The sequence below is a fragment of the Oratosquilla oratoria genome, chromosome 42 (genome assembly GCF_046742065.1).
Source record: "Oratosquilla oratoria isolate Oo_2021 chromosome 42, ASM4674206v1, whole genome shotgun sequence".
Classification (NCBI taxonomy): Eukaryota; Metazoa; Arthropoda; class Malacostraca; order Stomatopoda; family Squillidae; genus Oratosquilla; species Oratosquilla oratoria.
The window spans coordinates 890,151-911,822 of NC_134818.1; the positions used below are offsets into that span (position 1 = coordinate 890,151).

A 21,672-nucleotide genomic window follows, 5' to 3' on the forward strand; every position below is an offset into this window, starting at 1 on the left:
GTAGATGAGGCTGAAGTACAGCTAGGGTTTCATCTTTCTTATTGCAGTATATGCCTCTACTGAGGCATATAACCTTGAAGAGAAGGAGATACTCTATGCCAACTTCTAATCTATAATTGACCACAAGACACATTTACTGCTTTGGGTGACTTCAATGCAGTTACTGGTACTGACAGAGCCGGCTATAAGGTAGGTATTGGTCCCCTTGGTTCTGGAACCAGACACATCAACAGTTCTCTCCTGGTCCTGGAGCTGCAGTGTCTACGTCGTGGGACCACCCCCCAACCCCAAGAGTAGGGGGGCCAAATGGCAGCAACCACCCCTGGCCACCGGCTCTACGCAGGTGGCACCGATCCCCAAGAGGAGCTACGCCTACCTTGGGGAGTACCACAATCCTTTTTCCCAACATGCAATATTACGTTTTTTCTGCACCGAGGGGTGATTTTCCAGCGATCACCCCTCTTCTTCTACTTTTAGCTGGAGATGTAGAGAGCAATCCTGGGCCCACCACAAAATACACATGCCCAACATGCTCTAAACCCATTACTTCGAGCAGACAGACAAAGGGCTCAGTTCAGTGCAATATGTGCAAAAACTGGGCCCACCTCACTTGTACAACACTTGCTGACACAAACCAATACACAAACACTTGGACATGTTCTACCTGCCCTCCAGTAACCCCACTACCACCTCCCCAACCACAACCAGCACCCTCACCCACTCCCACTCCTCACCTCCCTCTGCCCTTACCCCCGATTAGTACTCCCCTTCCTTTGTTCCCGATCTCTCCTTTCCCCCCCTCTGACCCAGATCCTACACCTTCCCCACTACCACCCCAACCTCAACCCCAAACGGCAACGTACAACACATACAAAACACACAACATCAACATATTACAACACAACATTGACGGTATTAACACGAAAAAACATGAACTTGAACACTTTCTTAAACAACACAACATACACATTGCGATTTTACAAGAAACAAAACTAAGACACTCACACAAAACACCATCATTTCATAATTACACCACCATCAGACAAGACCGGACTGACGGCTATGGCGGTGGACTCATCACCCTGATCCACCACTCCATCTGTTTTGTGGACACAAGTGCCACAACCAAAATTCTCCTCCCTACCACAGATAACACAACAGAAATCCAATCCATTCGAATCCGCACAGGCAACAAATCAACACTGACAATAGTTAACATGTACATTCCCCCCCAATCATCCCCCACAGTTCCAGACACCTTCAGGCCTCATTTTAGCCAACTAGCCTCAATCCCCAACCTGATCATGGGTGGAGACTTCAACGCCAAGTCGTCTGCCTGGTATGTCGACAACCCTGACACAGACAGAGGGCTTGATATACAGACTCAGTTTGACTCATTGACTATCATGAACAACACACATAATCATACACATATCCCACACCAAGCCCTCTACACTCCCTCCTCTCCTGATATCACCTTTTGCTCCCCCTACCTAACCCCAACAACATCATGGAGAGTGGTCGGAACCCTTGGCTCTGACCACCTTCCAATCATCATCACCACCAAAACAAGATGCACCCCAGTTGGCCACAGACACACTTACACCAATTACAAGAGAGCTAACGGGGAAGCTTTTATTGAAGAGACAGAACAACATTTTGAAACACTTAACAGTACACCAATCACAAACATAAACAATGCTGTGCACACTTTTAATACAATCATACAAAATGCAGACAAGAGATACATCCCTAGAGGCAACAGAAAATCACACAACCCCAACTTCACACCAGAAATCCAAAGCCTCATCAGACAACGTGACACACTTAAACACGGTACCCCCACACCTATCCCTCAAAACATAGCAGACCAAATACAAACACTAAACACTGTGATTGCCAATAAAATACATGAACAAAAAACACAAAATTGGCAAAACTTTATCAATACACTTGATCACAAAACAAACACCAGCAAATTGTACAAAACACTCAACAGCATTACACTATCCAACAGTAACACTACACGCTCTCACGCAGCAATAATCACAACAACAGATAATCTACCCTCAAACAGACAACAAGCAAACACACTCATACGTCATTTTGCACAGACAAGCCATCTCACTTCTCACCCTGACGACCGACGCACCATTCGACGTAAGAAAGACTTTCCCACAGACTCAGACTATATACCCTTCATAGACAGTCAGACAAAACTCATAATACATAGTCTCAAGCACTCATCTGCCTGTGGCCCTGATAACATAGGCAACATCCACCTAAAACACATTGGACCACAAGGTATACACGCACTCACAAACATTGCAAACTACAGCTATTCACACAACACTATACCCGACATCTGGAAGCATGGTAAAATAATCACCATTCCAAAACCGAACAAAGACCCAACAATCCCAACATCGCACCGCCCAATCACACTTCTCTGCACCCCCTCTAAAGTCATTGAACGCCTAATACTTAAACTTGTCACACCACATATTCCCCTTGCTGACTCACAACACGGTTTTAGGCCACTACACTCCACAAACACTCTTCTGACAAACCTCACACAAAGAATTTTAGATGGCATCAATTCAGATAGGCCCCACCAAAGAACACTTCTTATAACATTAGACATTAGTAAAGCTTTTGATGCTATCCCCCGCCACAACCTAACAAATAAAATATATAACACAGACATGCACAATAACACCAAAAGATGGCTGGCCAATTGTCTGGCAGGTAGGAATGCTTACGTGTCATATAATGGCCAAGCATCGCACATCAGAAACATTAAGAACGGAGTACCACAGGGCTCAGTTCTATCCCCCACACTATTTAATTTATACATGCATGACTTACCCACGCCAGACACCTCAGAAATACAAATCTCTTCCTACGCAGACGACATAACAATCACATGCACACATCGTAACACAGACAAAGCTGCAGAAATAATCCAGTCATACCTTGACACACTCAACACATGGTTCATCACAAACAGACTCAAAATAGCTCCAACCAAATCTACAGCAACACTTCTCACAAACTGGACAAAAGAACACAAATACATACCTCATCTCTACATCAACAACACTCTAATACCACACACAAACACACTGAAAATTCTTGGTGTAACATACGATACATCCATGTCTTTCAAACAACACATCACAAACATAAAAAACAAATGCACACCCAGACTTAACGCACTTAAGTCAATCACTGGAACAACATTTGGACAAAACAAAGAAACTAATATAACAATATACAAACAATGCATACGCTCAGTGTTGAATTATGCGAGTCCTGCATGGGCTCCTAATCTCAGTGAGACATACCACAACACCCTTCAAATCATACAAAACAAAGCCCTAAAAACAATTACAGGCTGCACAAATATAACACCTACAGACCATTTACACCATGAAACAAAAGTCCTCAAAGTCAAGGACCACCTCGACATGAGAGGCACACAAACACTTGCTGCAGCCACCACAAACACATTACACCCGCTACACTACATAGCAGAACACCCACACACACCAAGAAACATTAAAACAACACCCAAAGACCTTTATTACGCACAGATACTCTCTTCTCTTCCTCCACAACCACCAAATACCAGCCTCCGGAAACATATTCATAATCATATCACTCACCGCTCCATTAACACACTGAAAGACAACACACTGCTGCATGCCAGACCCCCTGATATCCACCCTTCTGAATCCTCTCTCCCACGAAAGGACAGAGTCCACTTGGCCAGACTGCGGTGCGGTCACCACCCAGCACTTCTAAGCTACCAGAAGAGGCTGGATGACCGCATTGTGAACAGCTGCCCAGGATGTAACACTTCACCCCATACCATACAACACATAATGGAAGACTGCATTATACACAATCATGCACGCAAACAACACAACATACGCTCTATAAAGGATTTGTGGGAAAATCCAGTTTCGGCTATGGCATTCCTTGGGGAGACGGGACTGCTCGGACAGACAGTCTAGAGAAGGAAAACAACAACAACAACAACAACAGTTCTCTAGACCTTCTAAACTTTGCAAAGTCCAAAAGACTGAGGATTAGTGGTTCTTGGTTCCAGAGACTTGAGCCGCACCAATAGATATGGTATAGTAATGCTGGAGGAGTGGTCAAAGAGACTGGAACAGAGAAGAGAAAGAGGAGATTTACTGGCCATTTACAGAATCATGAAAGGTATAGAAGTCCTTGACAGAGAAGATTTATTAAAGTGGGACAGAAGAAAAACATGAGGACATGAAAATTAAACTAAAAAAAGATATTTACAAGAGATCTGAAAAAGAATAGTTTTCCACACAGAGTGATAGATGTCTGGAACAAATTGGACAAAAAAATAGTATGTGCAAAAACCATACAAAAATTTAAGAACAAACTAGATGCTGAGAGATACAAAGATGGGTCACTATGAGCATAGCTCCCTTCCCGTATAATACAACTAGGTAAATGCTTGTTGAAAAATCCTATAGAACTCCAGGGTTTATCAAAGTGCTGAATTCTTTTGGGCCAATCACAGACTTGTGGTTGCAACACTCAGACTGTAAATCAAATTTAGGAGAATCCCAAGATGTAACCCACCTGGGTTTCATCTGTGGAAACTCAGGGATGATGTATGTCCCCAGGAGTATGAAGTAGCAACCTCTAATTGATTTTAAGTACTCGGCTCTCTTGAGGACCCTGAAGAACTGTAGGGCACTTTTAAACATGAAACTGAAAGATGCTAAGGAGTGTGTTGGAGAGCACCTAAGGTCAGGTAGTGGTGTCATGTTGCAGGAGACACCAGAGGGTATAGAGTTGGGCTGTGCTGCCAAAATGGCTGGGCACCTAGACCAATATAGGACTCAGAAACGGAGGACTAGAGTTCTAATGAGAATGGATAAGGGGAAGTATGTCAGGGGAATTGCTGAGGATGTCAAGGGCCATTTTAATGTAAATTACCTCAGGCCTACTTACCAAGCCCTGGGAAAAACTCCATTCAAAATCTGTGACTCAGAGGAGCACAATCCAAACAACTGATGGTGAGCTAGTGTCAGGTGTGGAGCAGTACAGCCCCTTTGCTGAGTACTAGCAGTTACTCAGTGACAATCAAAACAGACAGCTTCCCCTCAATGGTATTCAAGTGCCAGTTCCTGATACACTGACAGACAAATCTCCACCCTCTCTGACAGGTCAAAGAGGCTGTAAGATGAAGGGTGGAAAGACAGCTGGCATCTGCAACATCAGTACAGAGTTGCTGAAAGCTGAAGGTGAGGCCATGAACTGTGGGTTGCATGTGGTACTGTCTGCTCTCTGGCAGTCCAGTACCATTCACTCTGACTGCAAATAAGGTCTGGTCGCCCCTATATGGAAGGGGAAAGGGAACCAGCATGACTGAAACAACTACTGCAGCATTACACTACTCAGTGTAAGGTGAACAAACATGGGTTTGTTCACATCTGATAAAGTTTCAGAAGCCTGAACAGTCCGAGTTCACACTAGGTAAGTCAACAACTGATCAGATCTTAGTACTTTGTATTCTTGTAGGGCACCAATGTGAACATCTACAGGGGTTTCTTGCAGCTTATTTCAATATCAAGAAGACTCAGTTCATCATAGTGCTGTGGGATCTTCTGTAGATCCATAAGATTCCTGCAAGGATTATTGATTTCATATCTGGCTTATACTATAGGACAAAGAGTGCTGTAAAGTATGGAAGAGGCATGTCTAGCTTTTTCCCTGTTAATTCATGGGTGAGGCAAGGATGTGTCCTCACCCAAACACTTTTCAATACCTGTATGGACTGAGTATTGGACAGAGTTGTCAATCAACATAGCTGCAGAGCATCTATTGGCAACACATAAAAAAGGATGTATGACTGGTCTGCAGGGATGTCACTGATGTTCCTAGAGTAGCTAATATAAAATTTATGCAGTCAATATTCCATACACAAGCAAAGAATCTAAAGAAAGACAGTTACAGAAGAGACCTGAAAAAGAACAGTTACACAGGGTAATTGACGTCTAGAACAAATTTTACAGTGAAACAGTTAATGCCAGAAATATACACAAATTCAAAAGCAAACTAGATGTAGAGAGATACAAAAACGGGTCAACACAAGCATAGCTCCAGTCCCGTAAAATACAACTAGGTAAAAATACTGGCAGTTGTTGCGGTAGTATAATAGTATCAGTATTAGCAGTGGCAATAGTATTTACAGTGACAAAATACCTACTGGCTTATTGAGTTTGAGGAGGACGATGTCATGGTAGCGCTCCACAAATAATTCATGTAGGAAAATCCTTTTCACTGTAACTAACTGCTCAGTGGGAGCCCTGGCACCCTGATTACCATCAAGTACACGAATTGGTGTGTCGCTGTTATATCTGACATCATGCTCACCTAGTTGCACCACATACTCCACGTTTGTACTGATAGAGAAGGATATAAACAGACATTAGTGGAAAATGAGAAGGACCTGAGAGTAATTATTATGAATAATATGTCCCCTGAGAAACATATAAACAAAATTTTTGGAGAAACTTATAATCTAATAAGATCAATCAAAGTGGTATTTACATACCTGGATGAAGAAATGGTGAAGAAAATACTAGTCACTTTGATAAAACCAAGATTGGAGTATGCAGCAACTGAGTGGTCACCAAGTACAAAAAATATATAATGAAACTTGAAAGAATACAAAGAGCAATTACAAAATTGGCACCAATGCTCTCAAATCTATCATATGAGGAGAGACTGGGAAAACTTGAGCTATAGACATTAGAGCAAAGAAGAGAGAGAGAGGGGACTTGATAACTATCTATAGAATTATGAAAGGCATAGAAATTATTGATAGGGAAGATCTAATAAAATAGGATAATAGAGATACAAGAGGACACAGAAAGAAAATCAAGAAAGACAGTTATAGAAGAGACCTGAAAAAGAACAGCTTTCCCCATAGAGTAATAGATGTCTGGAGCAAGTTAGATGAGAAAGTGGTGTTGCAAAAACAATACACGAATTTAAAAACAGTCTGGATAAAACGAGATATGAAAATGGGACACCATGAGCATAGCTCACCTTCCCGTAAAATACAACTAGGTAAATACAACTAGCTAAATATCCCTAGACAAACAGATAAACAAAATAGTCGGAGAAATCTACAATTTGTTTAGAACAGTAAAGGTGGCTTTTAATTACTTGAATGAGGAAATGGTAAAGAAAATACTACTCATACTGATAAGACCAAGACTGGAGTACGCAGCAACACCATGGACACTCAGTACAAAGAAGAATATAAGGGAAATAGAAAGAATCCAAAGAGCAATGACAAAGCTGGCTCCAACACTTTCAAAACTGACATATGAGCAAAGATTGTCTAAACTAGAATTACCAACCCTGGAACAAAGAAGAGAAAGAGGTGATCTGTTGACCATTTATAGAATTATGAAAGGCATGGAAGTCCTTGATAGAGAAGACTTATTAAATTGGGACAGAAAAATAAACAAGTGGACATGAAAGGAAACTAAAAAAAGGACAGTTATAGAAGAGATCAGAAAAAAAAAAGCTTTCCACACAGAGTGGTGGATGTCTGGAACAAATTGGACAAAACAATAGTGTGTGCAAACGCCGTACATGAATTTAAGAACAAACTAGATGTTGCGAGATACAAAGACAGGACACCACAAGCATAGCTCCCCCTCCCGTAAGATACAACTAGGTAAATACACACATCCCGTATATACTTGCACATAGGTTGCACCAGTGGATAGGTCACACCACTAGTTTGTGGTTGTCAAAGTGGTTATTTGCAGTTGACCTACAGATAGGTTGCACTATAATCTGGCAATTTACAAGACCCATTCAAACATAAAAATGATCAGATATTTACCTTTATTTCAAAACTTTACTCACAAAATTTTAACATCAGAACATATGTAGATTGTCCGACTGTGACCCATGTGCATTATGCAAACTTACATAAACAATGGTTGCATTTCTAAAACTATAATCATAAGCTTATTATGCACTTGCGTAAAGAACATTATTGTCAACTTGACCAAAAAAAATCAATAGTTTAACTGTCAATTGGACACCATACAACAGTATAGAAGAAAATGTTACCATACTTTAGTAAAAGTCTTTATTCATTTAGCCTCTACCCTGGTACTTCATCAGGGCTGTATCCCTCAAGCTATTTTTCACTGTTACCATCACTGTCAAATCTGGAAAATTCTTTTTCACTGTCATCATTACTTTCAAACAATCTTATCATTTGTTCATCAATTACCACATCATCATTGGTCATTTATAGTAGTCATTCAGCTCATCATCACTTACATTAGGTTCATCTTCATCCTCATTTGTGCTTGTAGTTGAAGCTACCAAATCCTTATATAACATGTCATCTTCACTTCCATCCATTGTTTTTGAGATGCAACATTTTTTGAAGGACTTGATAATTAGCTCTTCAGGAATACTGCCTCAGGTTTCTTTCATCCATTCTATAATTATACTCAATCCAGGTCTTCTCAGTGCACCACCTTTAGTAAATTCCTTTTCGCCAGATATCATCCAAGATATCCACAATTTCTGAAGATAACCATTTGACGAAGCTATTTTCCATCAGTTTGGCAGGCTAACACAACAGTAAAATGCTGCTTTTCATGTCCTGTAGTTTTTACTGTAACAGTTTTACTTTCCACTCTGTCTATAGCAGTGTTTCCCGGCATATCGAAATACATGAGTTTCATCCATGTTTCCAATATTTCGTAGGGAAAAATCAAACATTTTATGCTCCTTCAGCACAAATTTGACAAAATTATGAACTTTTTGCTCAATGTCTTTTGGCAGTTTTTGAGCAATATGAGTTTTTTTGCCACAGTGTCAATCCAAATCTATTCATGAACCTTGTACACCACCCTGCCAAAGGTTTAAATTGTGTAAAATTACATTTCAGTGCTAGCTGAAGGGCTTTGGTTCTTATTGAAAGTCTATTCACAATAAGGCCATTATTTCTAAGGTCTACAACCCAATCAAACAATTCTTTTTCAAGACTTTGGTATGGAGATACTGAAAACCTTGCTGCTCTCTTGGATTTCGGCATTTCTTTAAGCTGATCTTTCTGCTTTCTCCATCCCCTCACTACCTTTTCTGAAACCCCAAACTCCCTTTCTGCAGATCTGTTTCCATGTTCTGCATAATCCACCACTTTCAGCTTAAAACCTACTTCATAGCTCTTTCTCTAACTAGTACTCATGATAAGGGTTTGCAGTTATTAGGCTTAAAACTCCATGTGATCTACCGGAGATCTAACAGTACAGTAGGTCTAATGAAACTTTATGAAAATAATAATTTTTTATTACAAAAATCATAAGGTAAAGTTATATTATGGGATACATACATACATATACCAAGACTTTTTCCCCCTTACAAGGGAGGAGGGGGGAAAAAGCCTTGGTATATGTATGTATGTATCCCGTAATATAACTTTAACTTATGCTTTTTGTAATAAAAGAATATTATTTTCATAAAGTTCCATTAGGCCTACTGTACCGTTAGATCTCCGGTAGATCACATGGAGTTTTAGGCCTAATTACTGCAAACGGGATGAAAACATAATTTGCGCACATATCATAGAAATGCAGCCACGAGTGAAACAGGTGATGTACTTGTACAGTAACGTACAGTAAACAAAGGGTCAAGGTTGCATTGCTTATAAACACTATAAAACATATGAAAGAGTTGGAAAAGAGAATATTTTACAATTTTATTGTAACTGATATGTGATTTTCTAGCAGCATTAGTTCAGTTTAAAGCAGCGAGTCGGTAGGAAACTTAGATATATATTTTATGCATACAAAAGGCTTGAAAAGCTTCCCAATGCATATTGTGCAAACACCACTGAAATTCCATGTCACTGTCACATTAGAATCACCAATTATTGCAACTTCAGTGACAGAGTAGTGCTGTGCCTCATTAATGTCGAGTGGATAGGTTGCACCTCTGATTTTGGTGAAATATTTAGTTAAAAAAGTGTGACCTATACACGAGTATATACGGTATAGTCCTACAAACATTATGGAAACTAAAAGGGAACTCACAATTCAACACAGTGTCCAGCAGTGATGACCCATTTGCGATGTATGAGGGAACCACCACAATGCATTTTGATGAAATCATTACTCCTTGTACCCACATGTGCCTGCAATTCATCCTCAGAGTCAGATTTTTTCATATTGTCTGTGATACAATGGGGAAAAAATGGGAAGAAGGTAGGTATGGGTTGGATACAATGGGAAGAAGAGAAGAGGGACAAAAAAATATATCTTTCAGGGGTTGTGCGAGAAGAAAATATTGTATCAGAAATCCCTATATATGAAAGGAATATATATTTCAAAACATTTTTGTATAATGATAATTCATATACTGAATCAATTTATCCCATAGGGACTAAGAAATTGTGGATATGTAGTCCAGGAAACAGCCCCCTAAGTAACCCTAAAGTACTATATACAGACAGTAATGCTCTTAAATCTGTAGTTATATCAATAAGCAATAAATGAACTTCAAACTGGTGTTTACTCAAAACTTAACAAACAAATATAGTGAAGCATGTGATGCAACACACTGTACATCACTGAGGTATGGGAGGAGAATGGCCATCTTCTTGTAAATTTCTTTTTTCTTTGTCACTGTACTGTCAGCAAAAGAGGCAAGACTCATAGCATGCCCAATCTCACACCTTGCCTTTCTTTGTGCCTCTATGATTTCTAATTTGCACACCAATGTCAATTTTTTATGTTGCTTTTTCTTGAGAGGCTCCACAACGAAGGAGGATGTTTATGAGTGCTTGGGAGGCATGACGAAAAATATGTAACAATATGGCAAGGAATAAACATACAACAATGGTGGTGACTGGGAACAAATCTGTTTTTTAACAGTCTGTTTATTTGAACAAAGTGGGAGTGCGGTTACTTTCCTCGCCATTGTGGTAAATTGAGATTAATTGTCTTATTATTATTTTTATATACATGTAAATGGTGTTAAAGAATTATATACTGGTGCTGTAGATTCCTTTTATATGTGATTCTCATATGTTTATACTTTGTAATAGGTTTAGATCCTATACAGCACCTTTAGTCGTGTGTATCTAATTGAATCCTATGTAGACATCTTTTGTTTATGTCAAAGTACTGATACGAAGACGTCTGATACGTCGCTTGTTTTGTTTACATCGCTTGCTAATAAATCAAGAAAGCAAGACCCCGTTTTTTCAACTTTCCTCACCGACACAATGCTACAGCCATACACGAGACTATCGCTGTGGTCACTCATATGGTAAATTTGGTCCTCTACAGTATTCTCATCATTATTTTCATATTCCTTCTTGTACCATTAAAGCATATGCCTTTCAAATAAAGAAAATTCTCCTCATTTTTTCTTTTTTGTGCCTTCAAATCTTGGAGTTTTGTATATAGGGGATTCTCTGGGTACTGGGGAATACTGGAGAAATAATATGAAAAGTGGCAAAAGAAGAATATAGAACACAGGAAAGATAGAAGGAGGGGTGGGAAGTAAATGAGGTTTTCAACAGTTGTAAACTGAGCAAGGGACCATTAGTGCAGGAGGAAGGTGACTAGATTTAGCATACATCACATGTTGATCTTAAGATGTTTAACTTAATGCATCGTGGAATTCTTGCAAGGATTATTGACTTGATATGTGGTTTACACTCTGGGACAGAGTGCTGTTAAGTATGAAGGAGGTGTGTTCAGCTTCTTTCCTATTAATTCAGGAGTGAGCCATGGGTGCATCTTTTCCCCAACACTTTTAAATAGCTGTATGCACTGGGTACTGGACAGAGTTGTTGATCAGTGTCAGTGCAGAGTATCTACTGGCAACACCCAAGTCATTGACCTTGTCCTTGCTAATGATGCTTTCCTTCTTGCGGAGTTGTTGGAGGTCTTGGCTGCAGCCATCATGTCCCTGCACAGGGAGGTGAGACTGCTTGGACTTTAGGTCTCCTGGACCAAGACCAAGGACTTTGAGATCTTATTGGATGACACAGTTCAGTCTGTCCATACATGTGGAAAGGACATTGAGGTCTTGGAAAGCTCTACATACCTTGGCAGTGTAGTGCATAACAGTGGTGGGTTATGTTAGGGAGTACTACAAAGGGCTGGTATTGCTCATGGTGTTATGGACTCGACTAGAGTAATAGGCATTGATGATATTTATGTAGGAGGACTAAGATTCAAATCTTCAGGTCATTTGTGTTCCCTGTTTTTCTGTATGCCTGTGAGACATGGGTATTGAATATTGATCTGAGGAGGCATCTCAACATCTTTGACACTAAGTACCTTCGGAGAATCTTGGGGTATCGCTGGAATGACTTCGTATCAAACCAGAGACGGTACTGTGAGACTCAGCCTAGGCCAGTTACCTGCATAATTTGTAAACGTCAACTCTGACTATATGGGCATGAGGCACATTTCCCTGATGTTGATCCTATTCACAGGGTTGATTCCACAAGAGAATCCTCAATAGAGGAGATGAAAGGGAATACCCAAGATGATGAAAAAACTCATCAAAACCCTGATACATCCAAGACTGGAATATGCATCAGTAGTATGGTCCCCACATAGAGTGAAGGATATAAGCAAGATTGAGAGAATACAAAGGGCAGCAACCAAACTGGTCCCCAGCCTGGCAGATAAACTATATGAGGAAAGATTAAAAGTACTGGATCTGCCAACTTTGAAAGATCAAAGAGAAAGATGTGACATGATTATAGTGTTCAGGTCACTAAAGGGGGTAGATTGCATTGATAAAAGAGACCTGATTAAAGATGGGAGGGCTTTAAAAGGTCATGAAAGTAAATTAAGAAAGATCACATGTTGAACGGATGTGAAGAAATACAATTTTCCATATAGATGCATAAGTATAGTTTAGGTGATATAGTCCAAGCTCAAACAATATATGAATTCAAATCTAATTATGATAATTGGAAATCAAAGACATAGATTAAGATGGAACTATACTGTACATGAATTTGAGTCTAAGTATGTTTGAAAATTAGAGAACAGGAGATAGGACCCAGTGAGCAATGCTCCTTTCCTGTATACTACAATTAGGTAGATACAATTCAGCAAATACAGAATTCATGGCTAAGGAAAGTTGACTGAACCTGTCAAGAGTTGTTTGGAGTAGGAAAGGTTGCATGAGAGCTGCTCGGAGATACCATTGAGAATGACACAATGTGCTCCTTGGTGTCTGCCCACAATTGATGATGAAAATAGACAACTTGATCACTGATATGTCACCTATGTGGTCTACTGTCCCAGTGTCAGATAAAGATATAACAGTGTGCATGAAAATGGCAGTTGCTGACAATTACATCAAAATAAATACCATGTGAGAATGGAGCTTTTATTAGTAAGACATTTCACTTGTTACACCTTTATCAAGTACATGGTGTTTATTTTGATAAACCCTTCCAGTCTCAAAAATTCCTCTCAGCTAAATAAAACTGTCTTGTATTGGCCAGAACTAAACATTTAAGTGTCTCAAATTCATCTCACTGGTTCTGAAAGGATTATTAAGATAGTTTTATAAACATTTCAGTCTAGGATATTACTCTAAGTTGGATAAAATCACTTAGTATTATCCTAAACAAAATCTTTATAGTCCCAACTTTACAATAATGGTTCTGGAAGGATTATTCAGATAGTTTTATAACTTTTTCTGATAAGGGAGATTCCTTAATTGAATTAAATCATTTAACAATATCTAGAATAAAATTTTAAGTGTTCCAAAGTTTTGTTGCATTGGTTATGAAAAGGTTATACAGTACAGTACTTACAATATGTGGGAACTCGCCAACTCCTGCTTCCACACCACCAACGATAAGATGTGTGATGACCTGACAGCCACCATCCCGTTTCTTCCATAGGCCTTCCCATGTATTGCACCCTGCAATACATTGTTCATGCATCAAATAGCCATGAAAAACAAGCAGGTAAAAAATATCATGTCATTCTTATCATTAACCCCATCCATAACATAACAGGAGCTCCAGACAGGCCCCATGCAAATGATTGCCCATTTCATTGGGAATAGGTGAGGGGTTTCAGACTTAGGAGTCTTAACTGGGGTCTGTGGGGTAGGATTTTTTTTAGCTTTGGCTTGGGAGGTATTCACTACCACCACCACTAACAGTAATAATAACAATTACAACAACTTTCATACCATGTATCTTTATTTTTTCTGGCTAAAAGCAAGGTGATGAGATGTACAAGGGGTGAAAGTGGCAGTAGTCTGGTAGTGAGCATTAAGGGAGAGCGACTGGAGGAAGTGGATAGTTTTAGATACTTGGGTGCAAATGTGGCAGGAAAAGGTGGAGTGAAGGTGGAGGTAGAATGTAAATTGAGAGAAGTGAGTAAATGCCTTGGTGGATTAAAAAGTGTAATGAGGAATAGACATTTGGGAATGGATGCTAAGAGGAGACTATATGAAGGAGTGATTGTGCCAACAGCACTGTATGGGGCAGAAACATGGAGCATAAGAGAGGAAGAGAGAAGGAGTTTGAATGTGTTTGAGATGAGGTGTCTGAAAAGTATGATGGGGGTTACTAGGCTGGATAGAGTGAGAAATGTGGAGGTGAGGAGGAGAACAGGGGTGGAAAAGGGGTTGGGAGATAGGGTTGATGAAAGAGTATTAGGATGGTTTGGACACTTGGAAAGAATGAGTGAAGAAAGACTAGTAAAAGAGGTATGGGAGGCAGATGTGGAGGGAGTGAACATGAAGGGACGTCCTAGGATGAGATGGATGGATGGGGTGAAGGGGGCTTTGGGGAAGAGGGGAATATCTGTTGAGGAAGGACAGGAGAGGACAGGAGACAGGGGTGAATGGAGAATGGTTGTATATGGATGATGTTGTGATACATGAGGTGGAATGGGCGGGGGGATGGGGGGTGAGGTAGTGTGTGTGAGCAAATTTTTGACGCAGCCCGAAGGGATTTCTCCCCGTCTTCTCCTTTATGCATGGGGGGATGGAGAGGGGGCATCGTCGATTTAATGAAGCGGCCTTGCTGTGGATGTGCTGTGTCTTTCGACACTGCTTCTGACCCGGGGCAATGGACAAGGTGCAGGGATGACCCGTCATCCGGGAGGTGCTAAGATGAGAGGGAGGGTGGAGGGGTGTGGAGTGTATTCAGGGATGGAATGGGTGGGAGTGATCTTATGCCTTTTCCTTTTTGGCTACCTCCCTTGTAAGGGGGAAAAAGCCTTGGTATATGTATGTATGTACTATCAGGCTATTTTATTCAGTAATGTGTGATCCCCTTTTGATGGTAAAGGGATTCATTCACAGCTTGGAAGTCTAATTAAGCAGTCCTCTTGAAACCCCAGCAGAGATATAAACTTACACTGTTGAGCAATTTCTGTTGTTTTCCTACAGCACACAAGTACTCGATCTTCTCTAATGTCACATTTGAGGATCTTGTCATTCCTTCTCACCACAGCACCATCCTTCAGACAGGCTGTGATTTCCGTACAGACTCCTGGGATGCTGTCCTTTTGTGAACAAGCTGCACCCTCCGGCAGGCCCCGGTCTTCAGTGACTGTAACACAAATAATATAGAAATAAAATAGCTCTCCCCTTCTCCATGTACCAGGCATTAAGACCTAGTTTGATTCCAGGAAAAAAAAATGACTGCATAAATCAATTAAAACAAAGCTCATAGCTAACTGAGAGCTAAAGTGTTCATTAACCCTTTTATATTGTAAGGTTCTTTCATTTTTATTCTGGTTGTTGCCAAGCTAGGCTAATTCATTAATTTCAGTGGCACCCTCTTGGTGGCAAATTGATTATTGCCTACTTCTGATTAACCCTTTCCACACTGGGAGGAACTTTTCTTTTTATTTTAGTTGTTATAAATTTATTTCATGCATCTCTAAATTTATGGCAATCCCTGGGTAGTGAAGGAGTTATAGCTTATCTTAATAATATTGTCATGACTACAATGATTTCTAGGTTACCTAAAGGGCAAGTGAGACAGCTTAAGGTATCAATGAAAAAGAAGGTAATTTATCTTATTTTCTTGTCTAATATATCCACACTTAACCTACAACACATGAAAATAAGTAACAAGGTATTAATGGACACAATGTAGAGGGGTTCAGAACATGAAGCAGAACCTAGATGATATCAGGAGGTTTTCTAGAGTTGACATATTTGACAATGGAGAATGGACTCACTGCACAGCTAAGAAAAGGGAGGATGGTTACAGCTCCAAAGGGAAACACACAAAAACCTAAACTACAACATCTCTTCAGGATGTAGGGACAATTGCCCTGGTTATAGGCTAGAGTAAACAGCACCAAGGATCAATCAATCAACTTGTTGCCCCAGGTTTCCCTTGCAGGAGACTCATAACTCTCAGATAATAGGCAACAATGACTGGACAGACCCATAGGTCACTCAAGGAAGAAATATTGTGATGCTTTCTAGGGATAATTAATGTAGGATGAGGTGTTCAGTGTCCTCTGTGTGGTGGTTACATCTAGACTAGTTTGATTATGTGGCTAGGCCTATTCTGTGCTAGTAATTGTTTAGAGATGGAAGGTGTCCTGAATGCAAGCATGTATGGTTCTTGCTTCTCTTAAGAGAAATTTCCTCTAAGGCTGATGTTAGAAGGGGATGGGGTTGGTGGAGCATTGAGCTTAATGGTCTGTTTTGAATAACTTGTTTTTTGGGGTTTCAGAGTGAATGTGTTTTTGTGTGGATGTATTGGATGGTAGGTTGTTGCGTGTTTCAGTAGTAAGCTGCTGGGTTTTTTTCCCTCTCAGCTGGTTGTGCTTTATTGGAGATGTTTAGGGACAGATGCTGCAAGATTTTGAACCCACACAGGGTCCATATTCTTCCAAATATCCTTGATGGCTACCTCCAGCTTGGGGACTGATGAAGTGTCACGCTTATGTAACTTATCTTTCATGAGCACCCAGTGGTTCTCAATTTGGTTTAAATCAGGTGAATTACCTGACCAATATTTTATATACTCCACATCACAGAATGCAAACCATTCTTTAATGAATTTAGCAGTGTGGCATGGTGCACCATCCTACATGAAGACATCTGTTTTGCACTTAATAAAAGTCCTCTAAATGATCATTAAGTAGCTCAAAATATCAGTCGGCATTCAGAGTTATGTTTTTTGGTAGTATCACTAATGATCCCACACCATGGCAGCCATGTGAATCAGGATGTTTTACAGTACCATGTGTGAATTTTGGGTCCAAAGGATCACTGCCAGGACAACGGTACACTTTGCCAAGACAATTTCCAGTAATGGTGAAAGTGGCTTCATCACTCCACAATTCATTTTTCCACTTCTCCACTGCGTAGTGTGCAGTGGTGGGACAAGAAAACTTGTGATGCTGGTTGAGCTGATCCGCCATTACAGAACAAGCCCACAGGGAGGCCCAGGCAGACTACTCCTTGTACTTTGAAGAGTCTCAAGGTACTGAGGAGACAGGTGGATGCTAGTCCATGTATAACAGCACCACAGTTGAAGTAAAAGAACCCTAAATTACTTGGTCGTGTGTCTGTGAGAGCAGTACACTGCTGCATGCATGATGATCTGCAGTTCTCACACCACAATGCTCACAAGAAACCACTTGTATCCATAAAACAGAAAAAGAACAGGGTCGCTTTTTGCTGCAAATATTTACAGTGGGATGTGGAGAAGTGGAAAAATGTGTTATGATGAAGCCACTTTCACCATTACTGGAATAGGTCTTGGCAAAGTGTACCGTCATCCTGGCAGTGATTCTTTGGACCCGTCTGCAAAGAAATTCATATAACACTCCACTCCTACATCCATGTCATTTATATGTATGGCAAACATGATTGGAGCCAATACCAAACCTTGCGGGACACCACTTATAATTACTACCCTCATTTTTCTCCCAGTCAAGAAGTGCATTCCAATAATTTTCCTTTGATGCCACCTATTGATTCTATTTTTCCTATTAGTTTTTTGTGTGGTACTTTATCAAATGCTTTTTGTAGGTCTAGAAAGGCATAGTCTGCCCATCCATACCTTTCTTGTATTATTTATATTAGAAGCAGATTAGGTTTGTTGTACATGATCTTCCTTGTCTAAATCCAAATTTATTTGGATTCAGTATATTTTTTCTTCCAGATGTTTAACTCATCTACTTTTGATAACTTTTTCACATATTTTTGCTATTGTGCTTGTAAGGGAGACCAGTCTGTAGTTGGTTGGATTTTCCTTGTTCCCTCCTTTATATATTGGTACAATATTTGCATTTTTCCAGTCCAGTGGTACCTTTCCTTCTTTGAGCAAGTATTTAATTATATGGTATATTTTGTCCATCAACTCCTCTATGCATTCTTTCAATATTCAACTTCCAATTCCATCCAGAATGTGTGATTTTCTGACATCAGGGTTTTTTATTTGGTCTCTGATTTCCTTCTGTGTTACAGTTATTTCCTTCATTGGGGGGATCTCCCTCTCTCTATTCCCTCACAGTTCTGTTAACTTTCAATTGTGAATACCGATTTGAATAGATTGTTCATAATTTCAGCCATTTCTACTTCTTTATATTCATAATTTCCCAGGCGCAGTTTTTCAATTTCTTGTTTGTTTTTTAGTTTACCATTTACATAACCTGTAAAATAGTTTAGGTTGTTCCTTGCATTTTCCTATTATATCTCTTTCATAGTTTCTCTTTTCATCTCTGCATATTTTTACATAATCATTTCTTAGTTTGGTATATGTTTGCCATTTACTTGTGTTTTATCTTTTTCCGTCTTTTCCAAGCTTTGTCTCTTTTATCCTTAGCCTCACTACATTTTCAGTTGTACCAGCTTTTTATGTATACTCTTTCTTGCTTTTGTTGTGGTACATATTTGTTCACTCCTTCATTATAAATCTATTTTAGTATATTCCATTTCTCTTCCAGCTTTGTTTCTTCATTTAGGAAGTTATCCCAGTTTCTGTTTTGAAAGAATTTTTTGAGTTTCTCAAAATCTGTTTTGTTGTACATTAGTCTTCCTTTTCTGTGTTTCTCATTTCTTCTTAGGTCCTATTGGAGTTTCGTTATCACTTCTGTCCACAATTTCAGGTTCTGACATAAGTAATAAATCTAGTCTCGATGGTTCCTCATTGTTTCTGTATCTGGTATTTTATTTTACCCACTGAGTCATTGTGTATTCGATGGTCATATCATGAGGAGTCGAAGGTATGGTTTGACTTGGCTACCCCTCTTAAGATAGGGTTACACTAGTTGACAAAAAACATGAAGTCCAACTTTTGCATTTGTTCATCCTATAATAAGTGGTTATGCATAAGTCCAGCCTTACCGTGCAGAGAAATTCCCACCAATCATATAAAAGGAGCTACAGCAAGCCCCACCCTCTATCTAGAACGAGGAACTTTCATTGGCAGAGCCAATACCTATGCCACTTTCTCATATTATATCCCAAATAACTTTGAACGGCTCTCGAGCTCTCTAAAAATGCATATTTGGCAATCTTTGCATCTCTTATACACACACGTGCATACACACACACACTTCGTGGCACTGTGGTTAGAGTTCTCGCCTGCCACTACGGCGGTCCGGTTCGACTCCCGCCCAGGGATGAAATAATTTAAGTATAGCTCCGCTGTAGGGTGTTACTCCAACTGTCGTGAGGGGGGAGTTGGGTGTGTGTGTGTGTGTATAAGATCACAGTATTACCCATAGATCGGTCATACGAGCTCTGAACTCTCCTCCGGGGGGTTAATAATTGTCGATCACGAGTCTAACACGTGATCTAAGACCATGGTGAATCACACACATATATAATAATCGGGCACTAGGCAGAAGACATTTTTCATCCGTAGAAAATGGTAATTAAAGGGCTCAGTGAGAGATCATATTATCATTATCTATTAATGTAATCGGGATGCCTCACATCCCAAAGCGCCTCTTGCGGTCGTATCTTCTCTATTAGAGCATGGATAACTTCAGTATTCCACTCCATCATGGCAAAAAGTGTAAATACCAAGTAAATGGTGATCACGAGTACGAAAAATTACTAACGTTTACATACAACAGTAGTCAAGTGACTGATTACTGGCACAATATACATTCCATAAAATTCATTTTCTGTTTCATGATCATTTTATACTCAGAATGAAATAAGGAATCAAATACTAAAGCTTGACGTTAACAAATCCCATTGGCCCGCCGGAGTTGCAAACCGGAATGTATAGATGAACTAACAGAAAGAATACACAAAATAGTTGAATACTCACTCAAAGAAGGAAAATTACCAGGAGATTGGGAAAATGCCAATATAGTGCCGATATACAAGGGGAGAAATGAGGAAGACCCAACAAATTATAGACCGGTGTCCCTAACGAGTACAATAGTTAAAATTTGTGAGAGTCATCAAAGATAGATGGACAAAATACCTGGAGGAGAACAATATACTGAACCCTAGGCAATTTGGATTCAGACAGGGAAGATCATATGCCACTGATTTGATCTGTTTCTACTCAAGACTGATATATATATTGCAAGAAAGGGACGGCCGGGCAGACTGTGCCTTCCTGGACTTACAAAAAGCATTTGATAAGGTACCACACAGAAAATTGCTAAACTGGAAACAATAGGAGGCATACATGGAAAACTATTGAATTGGATGGAGGACTTCCGACATGGAAAAAAATGAGAGCAATGCTCAAAGACAAATATTCAAAGTGGGAAGTTATGAGTAGTGGCGTCCCACAGGGGTCAAAGCTAGCTCCGATCATGTTTGCTATATATGTGAATAACATGGACAAAAGTATTAAATGTTACATGAACTTTGCGGATGACGCAAAGTTATTAAAGATATTAAGCTACGAAAAAGACTGAGTAGTTACAGAGCGATCTGAACAAAGTCTCAGTGGAGCAAGAAATGGGAAGAAGAATCCAACATCAAGAAATGCAGCATAATTGAATTTGGGAAAAGCAAGAATAGAATATCAGGACAATATAAAATTGACCAAAAAGAAGTTAAGAAAGTAAATTCTGAAAAGGACCTAGGAGTAATCATCACAAAAGACATATCTCCAGATAAACATATAAATAAAATAGTTGGAGAAACATACAATTTGTTGAGATCAATAAAGGTGGCTTTTAAATACCTGGATAAGGAAATGATAAAAATAAATATTACAAACATTGATAAGGCCAAAACTGGAATATGTAGCAATGATATGGTCACCCAGTACAAAAAAGATTGTAAGAAAATTAGAAAGAATACAAAGAGCAATGACAAAGATGGCCCCAACACTTTGAAACCTGACATATGAACAAAGATTGGACGAACTGGAATAGCCGACCCTGAAACAAAGAAGAGAACGAGGGGACCTACTAGCCATCTACAGGATTATGAAAGGCAAGGAACTCCTTGATAGAGAGGACTTATTAAAGAGGGACAGAGGAAAAGCAAGAGGACATGCAATGAAACTCAAAAAGGACAGCTGCAGAAGACCTGAAAAAGAACAGCTTCCCACACAGAGTGATAGATATCTGGAACAAACAGGAAAAAATAGTGTGTGCAAACACCATGCAAGAATTTAAGAACAAA

General features: G+C 39.7%; 1 protein-coding gene across 1 annotated transcript in view; it reads right to left on the reverse strand.

The window, feature by feature from the left end:
* LOC143021354 (trypsin-like) overlaps positions 1–21,672 on the reverse strand; it is a 42,633-nt gene that overhangs the window by 12,298 nt on the left and 8,663 nt on the right. The window contains exons 2-5 of the mRNA XM_076178790.1: positions 15,452–15,646; positions 13,889–13,998; positions 10,128–10,228; positions 6,260–6,455 (exon numbers count right to left, since the gene is read on the reverse strand). Coding sequence (XP_076034905.1) covers positions 6,260–6,455; positions 10,128–10,228; positions 13,889–13,998; positions 15,452–15,646 — 602 coding nt within the window. The remainder of the gene's footprint in view (positions 1–6,259; positions 6,456–10,127; positions 10,229–13,888; positions 13,999–15,451; positions 15,647–21,672) is intronic.